Source organism: Hipposideros armiger, unplaced genomic scaffold (genome assembly GCF_001890085.2).
Source record: "Hipposideros armiger isolate ML-2016 unplaced genomic scaffold, ASM189008v1 scaffold_90, whole genome shotgun sequence".
Lineage (NCBI taxonomy): Eukaryota > Metazoa > Chordata > Mammalia > Chiroptera > Hipposideridae > Hipposideros > Hipposideros armiger.
This window is the reverse complement of record NW_017731440.1, coordinates 1,891,487-1,903,848: the sequence shown is the minus strand read 5'-3', so window position 1 is coordinate 1,903,848 and position 12,362 is coordinate 1,891,487. Positions and strand designations below refer to the sequence as shown.

Sequence of the window (12,362 nt, the reverse complement as noted above, 5' to 3'; positions counted from 1 at the left end):
TGCACCTTTGGTAGAGCTTAAATGGTCCCATTTATTTGGGTTTATTTCTGTATTACTTTGGGTTTCTCTCTGGATTACTTTGTTTCTTTGACTTAGGTGTCTTTTACTTTGCCAGTACCGTGCTGTCATGATTACTGTAGCTTTATAGTAACCTTAAGTTGGGTAGTGTGCTTTTTCCAACTTTGTTCTTTCTTTTTCAGAATCGTTTTAGCAATTCTCATGCTTTTGAGTTTTCATTTAATTTTTAGAATCACTTTGCATCTGTAAAGTATCCTGCTGTGATTTTAATTTGTATTGCAATAAATATATTGATTACTTTGGGGGAGTAATCAATATATTTACTATTTTGAATCTTCCTTTATGAACATGGTATGCCTCTCAGTTTATTTAAATCTTGATTTCTTTTTGTTGCTGTTTTGCTTTCAGCAAACAGAATGATTCATATAGTTATGACTTCAATAAATGATAAACTTGGTTACTTATATTGCAAGTCAGTAGCATTAACTAACTAGGATGTTGCTTCATGGTGTACCAGATGGCCTCTACTTAGCTCGGTGAGGAAAATGTTTGCTAAAGGTGACAGTGGACTTAACCCTATTTCCCATATGCACTATGTTACCGTAGGTCATTGGTAACATAAGGCCTTAGCTTGAAGAAGTTGTCAAATTTAAGGTCAGGGAATAATTCTAAAGCATTTTAATAAATAAAGTACATAACCCTCAGCTGATATTTTCTTTTCGGTTCCTACATACTAAGATGAAATTTGTAGGCTTTTCTCTAGATGACATGTAGTGTAGAATCCATGTGAGTGAGGTATGTATAGATTTGTGAAAGATGTGCAATATTTGTTGCATGATATAGTATGTGTGTGTGGGGGTGTGTGTGTGTGTGTGTGTATCAGGCATGAGATTGATGGGGTTTTGATAGCATTCTAATATAAAATGGAATACTTATTGCTGGTTCTATGAAAGATTTGATTATTTTGCTAGAAGGTAAATAATACTGTATATGCTTTTTCTTTACAATATGTATTTAAAACTATTTATTATGGAAAATTACAAACATTCAAGAGTAGAGAAACAATAACGAACCCCTATGTATTCATTACCCAGCTTCAACAATAATTCTCCATGGCTCATATTAATCTTATTTCATCTACACCCCCGTTTTCTGCGTGCACTGTGATTCCTGCTCCCCTCCCCGCAATTCTCTATTCCTCACTCCCCCCCGAGGATATTATCTATTAGTTAGTGTCACACACTTCCACCAGTTGGCTTTTAATGTTTGACTACTGTTTGGTAAGTTTTAATATTTATGTCAGCATAAGGTTCAGTTTTTGTTTCTCTTCTTTTTTGTCGCAGTTTACAAAAGGTTTTCTTACACAATTGGTATTGTAAAATGTCATGTTATTCATATAGCCGTTTTTCAGTGATCGTGACTATATTATATAAAACAAACACATCATAGCAATGCAATTTTCTTGAAAAAAGTAAGTCTTGTTTTTAAAATAAAAGATCATCAGTGCTTTTTGGAAAATGTCTTTAAAAATTAACAGCACGCATTACTTAATTTATTTAATACTTTGGAAAACTATACAGTTGTATTACTATTAATTTTGTGAGTAACATTTGTAATTTAATTAATTCGCCATTTTGAGGTTTCTTTTAAAGATGTTTTTTCTGAAACAGCATTGTAGTGAACATATACTTCTAGGTCCTATAAAATTCTTTCTAGTATGATGAACAAAAAAGATAGTACAATACTTATGTATAATTTATAGTTGAAAAAATCTTATAATTTTAAATACAAGAAGAATAAAAGTGTTTATTGAAGGAAATGTCTATATACGAGTTGTGATCAAACTATATGGTGAATGTTTAAATAAAAACAAATTATTACAATAAAAAACACATTGCCATTAACCCCCCTCAAAATACTCCACCTCGCTTTCAACACACTTATCCCATCATTCTTGCCACCTTCTGAAGCAGTTTTGGAAGCCCTCTTTCATTAGTGTCTTTAGTTGCGCTGTTGTGGCTGCCTCAATGTCCTGAATCGATTCAAAACAGTTACCTTTAATGGTCATTTTGACTTTGAGGAAGAGCCAGAAGTTGCACGGTGCCAAATCCTATGAATAAGGTAGATGAGGACACACTGTTATTTTTTTTAGCTGAGCCATCCTGCCACCTGTTGGCAGCTCAGCAGCAGCTCAGCTCGGGCCGGGAATCGAACCGGCAACCCTGTTGCTCAGAGCTCGCACTCTTGAGCGAGCTCTTAACCAACTGAGCCATTCGGCTGGCCCATGTTTTTATTTGACAGAAATTTCCTTACCAGAAGTGATGTGTGACATGGAGCTTTTCCATTGTAATCACCAAATGGGGTGAATGCTGCTGCCGAGTGGCATTCAATGGAAAGGCAGGGACTTTCAGTACAGGAAGCAGCACATGGAAGCTTAGTAACAGTGTGAGACAAGATTCAACTTGTTCGGTGCAGTCACTCGGGTGTGAGCTATGGTTGAGAGAAGGTGTGTTTTAAAGTGTGCCGTAAATCATCCTCCATCATGGCAATGCTCCTTGCCACACATCGCTTCTGGTGCAGCAATTCCTGTCAAATAAAAAAACATTACAATGTGTCCTCATCCACCTTATTCACCGGATCTGGCACCATGTGACTTCTGGCTCTTTCCCAAAGTCAGAATGATTCAGGACATCGAGGCAGCCATGACAGCACAATAAAGGACACTCACGAAAGAGGACTTCCAGAACTGCTTCAGAAAGTGGCAAGAACGATGGATAAGCGTGTTCAAAGCAAGGGGGAGTATTTTGAGGGAGATTAATAGCAATGTGTCTTTTACTGTAATAATTTTTTTTTATTTAAACATTCACCATATTGTTTGATCACACCTTGTATATTTTGGCTTCTAATATTTTCTTTTTTACTGTACTTTTATTCTGCCTTAACTACAGAATATTTATTTTAGGACCATATTTTTATTAAATACTTTTTATTAATGAAAACATTTATTAAGAATGACTCTCAAGAAATTACATGAGCTTTTGTAGTTCTTCACATAACTGAGACTGATGGCTCTGACTTCCTTTATATTGAATAATAATTTGAGAGCTGTAGGCCTAACATTTATTTTACTCTTTATATATATCTTGTTTCGGTGTCATGATGGCTCAGCTAAAAAAAAAAAAAAATCTTGTTTCTAGTATTATATTTTGCAACCTATTTTTAACATTACATTTAAAAAAGGTAAAATGTGTAGTTTGCATGCAGCACTGTCCATTGGGAATAATTAGGTATTATAATTCTAGCAAATTGCATAAATGAACAGTGTATTATGCAATGTATGAATTGCTATTAGGGGTTCAAAATGCAAAAGTATAACTTTGTTATTAGAGTATATTGATTATCATATGTATGCTTTTTTATATAATCTGTTAGTAAGCATTATAATGTATGATGAATTAAGACCATATATGATTATTTTTACTTTATTTTAGAAAGGCATTTTCTAATAGCTGTTGTTTGATTTGATTTCAAGTGGCTACTCATACCAGTTGTAATTATATATCGATTTAACTTGCTTTAATACTTTTTACCTTTGATTTGCCAAGAACTTCGATTGGTTGTGTGGAAATGCAAGCTTTTGTGTGAAGGAGTGTGTCGTTGCATCAGAACTTGGCAACCATATGAATCTTAAGAAAACAGGCTGTTTGTTCTCTAGAGAAACTATTCTATAAGCTGACTTTGTTTTTATATTCTGCTCTGTGCTAGATTAAGTGATTTCGTTTAGGTTGGCCTAGGGCAAAACGTTTGAGGACATTTTAGAAAACCTTGTATCTGGTTAACTCTCTGAAAATGATACTAGTTTTAAAGTTTTACTTGTTAAAAACATCAGTAGGCTATGTGATGCCAGATTCATTCTCAGTGTCATTTGTAACTAGCACTGAAAACTATTGCAGTATTCCAAGTGGTATATTGTTTTGCCGTCCCAAGTTTTGAAAATGTAAAAGCCATATATTTTAAACACCAGATGTTTATTTCCTCTGAATTTGATGTCCTTCTATGACCTTCAGTGATGGGAAGTAAGTCATCTTTTTTTATATAGTAATTTCTTGATTACGAAAGCATATAGCACAGGGGAACAACTATCTGTGACAAACATAATAGTCATACTATATAAAACAACTTATAAACTTTTAAACTTGAGAATCCCAAACACTAAGATATTGTAAATAGTCCCTAATTGAACAGAGAAATATGATTCTTTTAAGAAATATTTGCTTAATTTTCAGGAAACTCATTCATTTTAAATTTTTATTCTAAAAAGTTTCTGCCATATATTAGTTTAATTTGAACTTTGCACTGTACTTAAACCAAGCAAGCAAGCAAACAACCATAATGAAGTGTAACTATAAAAGGTTAATTAGGCAATAATAATTTTTTTAAAGTTTCAAGGGTGTTAAGATTACTTCCTTTCTATTTATTTTGGATCTCTCAGATGTAATTTGGCTTCCTTCAGAGTTTCCTGCTCAATTCCAAAGTTAATACGTACTTAATTATTGTTAAAAATAATACGTGCACATGGTTTTAAAACAAGTCAAATTATACAAATAGATATAAAATGAAATAGAAATACTTCTTTCCTTCATTCTCTCAATCTCTCCAGCTCAATTCTTAGGCTGTTTCTTTTTAGTGTCCACAAGTAATAGTTTACTATGTATCATTCTCGATAAAAATGCTATGCCTGTTCAAGCATGTATGCATGTGTAAGTATAATTTTACTTTTTTTCCTGTTTTTAATTTATCCGTGTTCTATGCCTATATTGTTTTGGCTAAAGACATATTTTGGGTAGGAAATTCATTTGCTTTATTCACCATTTTATATCTAACTCCTAGAATAGTGTCTGAAACAATATATAGATGCTTACATAACAATACGTGTTGAGAGGATCTTCCACCACACAAAGTGCATGTCTCTTGCATTTGTGTTATTTTACCAGTCTTTTCAAAATTTTATTTTACCGGTTTTATTTTTTATTTTACCAGTTTTCTGTTGATGAGCATTCTGTTGATGTTAGGTCTGTTTTTCTGCTGGTCATCTGTTCATCTGTCCATCCACCTGTCTGTCCAACAAATATACACTGAGTACTTACTGTATGCCAAACACCCTTCCAAGGATATAGATGAAGGAGAAAATCAGGGGCCTTGCTTGCATGTAACTTTCATGTACATAGTTGGCTGAGGTATAGCGAAAACAAATGAAATAAATCCCAAACAAATTAGTTTCATGCAGGCAGTAGCATAGGCAATGTGATGAGAGGGGAGTTTCTACTTTTATATAATAGGATGGGCAGGCAAAACCTTTTTGAAGAGATGACTTTTGAGTGAGGCCTACGTGATGAGAAAAATGGTTCAGTGCTCTAGAGAAGAGGATTCTAGGTGGAGGGAATAGTACATTTATAAAACTCTGAGGCAAAAAAAAAAAAGTTTGGTGAGTTCGATGAACAGAAAGAAGTCCAGTATGACTAGAGCAACAGCAGATTCTCTTACAAATAAATACTGCTTTAATGAGTATCTTTGTACATAAAGTATGTTTTATTTTAATATTAATATGTTTTAAATACTTTTGTAGTGGAACTGAGGGGTCAAGTTGTATATGCACTTTTAACTTTTGATAGCTGTAGTGCAGGGCCACTTTTATCCCTTACCTCTTCTTGCTTTTGCTGGCTGTGAGGAACTTGGGTTGTCCGGAGCTTGGTAGGGAGTGAGTGGTGTGAGGCACAGCGAATGAAAAGGAATTCTTTTGGGGAGTGGATGTGCCAGGGACTATGAATGTTTCAGGGACTTTTGTCTAATAAGATGAAAATTCAGCAGTAGAACATATGCATATATTCTATATGTTGAGTTATGTGATAAAATATGTGGCTCTCCTTTGGCCTATTAATGAAATCATTTCCATGCAGAAATTATCAATGTTTCTCAATCTAGGACATACAAAAATCAGAGTTTTTTAGAGTTACAGTGGAATATGAGGCAGTGCTATCAATGATTGCTAGTTTGACACTGTTGGATTCAGTTTACACAAATTCGTGATTAAACTAATGAGACATTAGGGAAAAAATGCCATTAACCAGAGTCAGCCAAAAACTTTTGCTATAATGTGACTTCCGTAGAGGAAGGTAGGAATGGCATCTCATAGTTAAAATAGCTTTTAAAAAAGTCTTGGGTTTTGTTACTTTAGGGAATGAAATCCCATTTTTGAATGCCTATCAAAAAGGCATTTAATTTTAAAGGATAAATGTCAGAATCATATACTTTTTTTAGGCAAATGAGAAATTTTAGGCTGGTCGAAGAACAAATTTTGTTTCATGAGGTGTTTTACTGCTGAGTTAACTAGCAGAGACAAGTCACATTTGAGAGCATAAAGGTGTTTAAATTTCTTTAATCTACCTTTTTTGATAGGATGAAGTTATGAAATTTTGGCAGATATATTCAGATTCCCATGTAACTGTAGCGAGAATGCTGTATGCAGTTTCGTTCGTTATTATTTATTTTTTCTTCTACGTAATAAGACTCACTTCCTTTGAGAATTAAAAACAATTTGGAGGAATGAGATTAGGAATCCGATGGAGATTTTAATTTAACAGATGCTAATATGGTATGTTCTGTCTGTTATATTAAAGATTTCCTTTTTCTTCTTTAACATGGGTAATTTTTCCCAGCACAACTTATAAACAAACTTTAGTTGGAAATCAATTTTATTTTGCTACTTGAAGCAGGTATACATTAATAATGATAAGGCAATTAACTTATATTTTATCTGTGTTGTAAAAGTTAGGATTTTGATTAAGAAGCCTCATCTGATGTCTACTGTAACTCATCCCACTAGTTTTAATGTGGACATACAATTTTTGATTAAAACAAGTTATATCAAATCTTTAAGGTGAGTATAAGGAAACAAATTAGTATTTTATTAGTCTTAATCCTTTGTCCTAAAATGAATAGAAGTGTAAAATTTGTTGCATGTTTACAGAAATATTCTATTCCTATTACAATATGTAGGTATATAAATTGTAATTACTTGGTTCATTAGAACATCTAATTTTTGCTTGACAATATGCAAATGTGACATTAAATCTGTTTTTTAAGATTTTTCCAGTTTAATGTCGGAATCCAAATTCATAAAGAGTTGGAAAAATGAGATGTCTGAGCTATAGGATTCACAGGGATTTCGTATGAAGCCTATTTAATCAGGATAACACTGTTATTAATATTCATAGTGTCAGCTGGAACACAAATGACAGACTATGGGGCCTAAAAATTTTACTTGGTGAATTTATTAGGAGTAGCTTAAAAAATTAATGGAATTTAAGTAAAGTTGGTGAATATGAAAATCTTGTGTTAGCACAAAAAAAATCTCTATTAGAACTTTCTTTAAAATCATATTGCATTGATGTCTTTTGACAGCTTTCATTGGTACTTAAAGAAGAAAGATGCATGAATGGTCATTTAAGAGGATTTAAACACATTGGCACATTAATTTTTACATGAATAATAAGTACTTTCCAAAAGCAATTAACTTACAGTGTACAAGATATGAATTGAAAAATAAGACTGTGACATCAAGGGCAAAGCAAATGTGCTATACATTTTAAACTTAGTGGCAGGACTTTTTTAATATTTTTATTTATTTGTATAGTTTGCATAGGCTATGGCTTAGAATATTGTTATTTTAATGCATTTGAAAGCATGTTAGAAGGGCAGTAAAGCTTCTGCCCTCTCCAAAAATATTGATAGTGTTAAACATTATCCTCTGCAAGTATCATTTGCATTTATTGGAGAATTAAACATTTGTTGAGATATTGGTAATATTTAAGAATATGGTCAGTTTTGCAGAAACTCAAAGGGATGATTGATTGTTTAGTGATACAAATATATATGTGTCAACACAGACTTATTGATTATAGCATAACAGATGTATAATAAATATGCTTCTTAAAGTTTAGTATGAGAAGTTTGGTTAAGAATCATCTGAGTAGCGTACAAATAAATTTGTTTTGTATTTTAACCTAAGAAAGTAAAAACTTGTAAATGGCTTAAGTAAAACTGAGATGCATTTTATTTTTTGTTTTAAAATATGCTTAAAATGGCATTATACCAGTGCTCTAGTTTTTATTTTCATTATTGAAGTTCATGAAAAACAATTTTAGACCATTATTGGTAGTCACAATAAGTATTTTGTTTTATATTTTTCAGAGATCATTTTTCTTGTGAATTTTAGTTCTTATAAAAGCATAGTTTAGTTATTATCTATAACAGTCCACTTAGGGTTTACCGATGAGAGAATATAGGCATTGGCCTGGCAGTCCGTATGGGTACTAGAAGTTTCACTTGCAGTCTGTCAGTGTTACGTATGAATGATTTAGTTTCATTAAACATAGAGAAATAGCCTGGTATATTCAGTTTGATTGGAAAAAGCATTAATTACCAGGGTGTGTAGACATTATCACAATTAAAGTTTTTAAATTAAATGTTTTATATAACTAAAAAAAATCAATATATTGGCTATTATTTTTTTCTAGTGGCTTTTTATTTATTTTATTTATATTATTTTTTTTCTAGTGGCTTTTTAAAAGTTAGGTTTGGGGCGGGGTGGGGGGGGTGGTTGTTTTGTTTTCAGCTCTGAGATATTCACTTGTATGCCCAGCAGAGGGCAGCATTTTACTGTGTCAGCCTCCTGAAAGCATTAGCCCTGCTTAGACTGTCAATGTTTCTTGTAATTACTCCCAGTATATTTGTTGCTTGCTTATGAATTAACTTGCATTTATGGAACTAAATCATTCCAATCATTTAATTACACCTGAGGAGCTGAACTATAATTGCTTGCTTCCAACTAGGATCTGATATGGCTTGAGCAGTATTAATTTGATGTTTACTTTTCTGAGTGCTAAAAGCATTAAAATGATTGTGCAATGGGATTACATTTTACTAATTGCTGGCATTCATTAGCTGGGTAAATGATGAGGAAGAGTGACTGTATATTGCAGAGGGATAAAATTATGGTTTTAAATAGTATATTACTAAGCACATTAAGGCCTGTAAGACATGTTTTAAAATACTCCAGAGGTTATTAAAGACTGTATTTTCTACATGTCTTGCTATATGAATCTCTTATTAAAAGACTGCAATTATTATTAACCTTTTTGGGCAATATGTAGGGAAATGGCTTCATTGACTGGAACATATTTCTTTGATATTAATAACTTCCTATATTTTCAGCTAATCCAAAAGTAAATGAGGAACTTAGAAAAAAGATTGCCAACTCCAGATCAACATATTTAGAGAAAATTGGAAAAGAAGAAGCTTACTACAGCTTTATTTGAGGACTTTTTAAAGAATGCAGAGTTCTAGCTGTGAGGTAAATCTAATTTTATTCTTCCTAAAAGCATGCAGATAAAGTTGCATAGCTTTTGTCATGTTTATTATGAAAACAAATGCAAGAGAAATATCAATTCCACAAACCAATGATACTCTAATTTTTTAAAAATTGGAATAGCATTCTTAAATTACTTTTACAAATATAAAATATTTATATGAAAATATACATTGTAAACTCAAATCACTAAATTTGAAATTTTTGGTATAAAGTTGATGAATAGACTACAAAATTTATTTTTTCTTAAATTGTTGAAATTACAGTTGAAGAAGACTTAAGTTAAATAAACTAAATGGTTCTCTAACCGAAAGAGGCAAAAATATCTAGAAGCTTAACCTGCACTGTATTTACTAAAATGTAAGTGTGAACGAAAGAACCTTTTTCTGAGAAAAATGATTTAATTTTACCTGTTGAAATACACAGCTAATTGTCCCATTATAAATGTTTTAGAAAACCATTTATCCTGTAAATTCTCTGTTAAACAAAGGTAAGGCTTAGGTGTGTTCTGATATATTGTTTTAAGTTTATTTATCTAGCGTTGGTTTTATTTTAGCCTCAACTCTTGGAGCAAAAACCAGAGACATTGCCAGAGCAAACAAGAACAGAAGTACAAATGGAGGACTGGTCAAAAGGTAAGGACTTTTAAGGTATTAATACCAAACCCCAGGTGTTGTGCTAGTTCAGGGCACTGAATGGAGTGTGTTTGTTCTAACCAATATATTAGAGCAGACAAGCACACGCGCACATGCACCCCACACACAAAGAAGGAGGCTGACACAAAGAGACCCACATTCTACAAAAGAGACACAAAGAAAGACACACAGGGAAAGAGACACACACATGCACACAGAGAAAGAGACATAGGAAGAGATACTGAGAGAGAAAGACCCAGACAGACACACAGGGAGAGAGAACGAAACACACATACACACCAAATGATAGAGATTGAGAGAATGACTGGGGGAGAGATGCATACGGAGAAGTAGCTTCAGAGAAAGAAACACAAACAGAGAGAGAGAGACACACAGGAAGGGAGACACTCTCCTGAGTAGAGAGGCAAAGAGAAAGACACGTGTACAGATAACACGCAGAAAGCACACGCATTCTGAGACTCAGAAAGAGAGATACCAAAATACGAGAAACAAAGTGAAAAAGAGACAGAGACATACAATGAGACAGAGCGAGAGACAAAAAAGAGACACAGAGAGAGAGAGGCACAGGCATACACACAGACATATTCAGAAGACAGAGACGAGAGACAACACAGTGAAAGAGACGTAGAAAATATACACAGATACAGAAAGGGAGACAGAAAGACAGACATATACATGTCAAAAGAGACATACACACAGAGAAACAGACGAAGACACACACACAGACACATGTAGAAATGCGTGCATACCAGAAGACACACCCAGAAAGAAACACCCACAGAAAGATGGGGTCAAAGGGGGCCAGAGGGAGTCAGAGCAACAGAGACATGCAGAGATGTACAGATGGAGACAGAAAGGCACTCCAAGACAGAGACAAGGAGAGAGACAGAAAGAAAAGGATACATACAGATATGCACAGGCAGAAGGAGAGAACAGTCAGAGACAGAGAAACAGTTTGAAAGACAGACTGAGAGATGGCCAGAGAGAGAGAGAGGGAGAGAGAGAGAGAGAGAGAGAGAGAGAGAGAGAGAGAGATAAGAGGGCACAGCATCTATCTATACATGGGAGATAAAGCCATAAAGAGAGAGGTTTTAAAAATGTTACGTTTTTATTTGAGGTCTCTTGTAGTAAAATATTGCAAATCTGGGATCCTTGGGAAGCTAATCATCCTGAATATAATATTACATGTAGTTGAAGGCTTAAACTTTTTGTACATTGTTTTTATTTCCTCTAATTTTATAACTTAAAAAATATAATTATCATCAAACATTAGACATATCTCTCTTTTTAGGTTTTCCCTCCCCCAGTAGGGCTCCTTTTTCACCATATATTTATCTCTTATGAAGGTTAAAGGCCATTTGCAGGGATCGTTCTATCATTGTACGAAATAAGTTAACAGCTACACATTCTTTTCAGACATAGGATGAAGATGTGCTTTCTGAGTATGCCTTTTTCTGATTTCTGCATTTGCTTTTGATTTCCATGCTGCTATAAATTTCTTGTAGTTTATGCCAACCATTGGCAACTTTTCTTATTTGTGATTCTAGGCTGCTTATTATGAATTTAGAATCCAGGTAACTGATTGAATTGTGTATAAAATAATAGCAAATAATATCTGAGTAAGGTAGTCAAAGGTTTTTAATGCAAAGTTAAATGTTTTAATGAATGGACTTTGACCTGCTTTCTTTATATTCAAGTTTGTGCTATGCATATGTTGATGTGAAGCTGGGGACTACTTTTTATAGCTGTGTTTATTCATTTATGAAAGTAAGCAAACATTCTTATTTTGAAGAGCTCAAAGCAGTTTTACTTAATTTACGTACAAAATAAGAGGAGGTAAATAATGGTGCCCCTGTTACTTACGTTCCCTATTCAGAGGTTACATTGCTGTGAAAAGTCATGTGTGCAAATTATAGACAAAAGGATTTTTAAGAAGACAAAGGAATTATTTTTAATATGTTTAAAAAGCTAGAGGCTGTGGGGGAAATTCTCATAAATGTAGAATAAGCAGGAAAGTGCAAAGGAAGGGAGCTGCTAAAGCTCTGGACACTTATGAAAAGGAAGGTTTTAGGGCTATGGATACTTAAATAGTTTGCAGGAAACACAGACCACAATAGAGGTGATTGAGAAACATCATTAAAGAAATTTGCATTTTTACAGGCTTTTTTTTTTTGACAATGAAACTATAAAGTACCTGTTAATGAAACATTAGGAGAAATAAAATTAAACAGGTAAATGTGAAATCTTTTGAGTTTTGTGAT

The 12,362-nt window shown here is 33.4% G+C and overlaps 1 protein-coding gene across 5 annotated transcripts in view; it reads left to right on the top strand.

Moving 5' to 3' along the window:
• MIPOL1 (mirror-image polydactyly 1) overlaps positions 1-12,362 on the top strand; it is a 268,247-nt gene that overhangs the window by 23,825 nt on the left and 232,060 nt on the right. For 4 of the 5 annotated variants that reach the window (XM_019644722.1, XM_019644724.1, XM_019644723.1 and 1 more), the window contains 2 exons: positions 9,292-9,430; positions 10,002-10,080. In XM_019644722.1, the coding sequence (XP_019500267.1) occupies positions 9,410-9,430; positions 10,002-10,080 (100 nt within the window). In that variant the 5' untranslated portion in view covers positions 9,292-9,409. Of the gene's footprint in view, positions 1-6,649; positions 6,671-9,291; positions 9,431-10,001; positions 10,081-12,362 lie in introns of those variants that run through there. The other variant, XM_019644725.1, reaches the window with a different exon arrangement.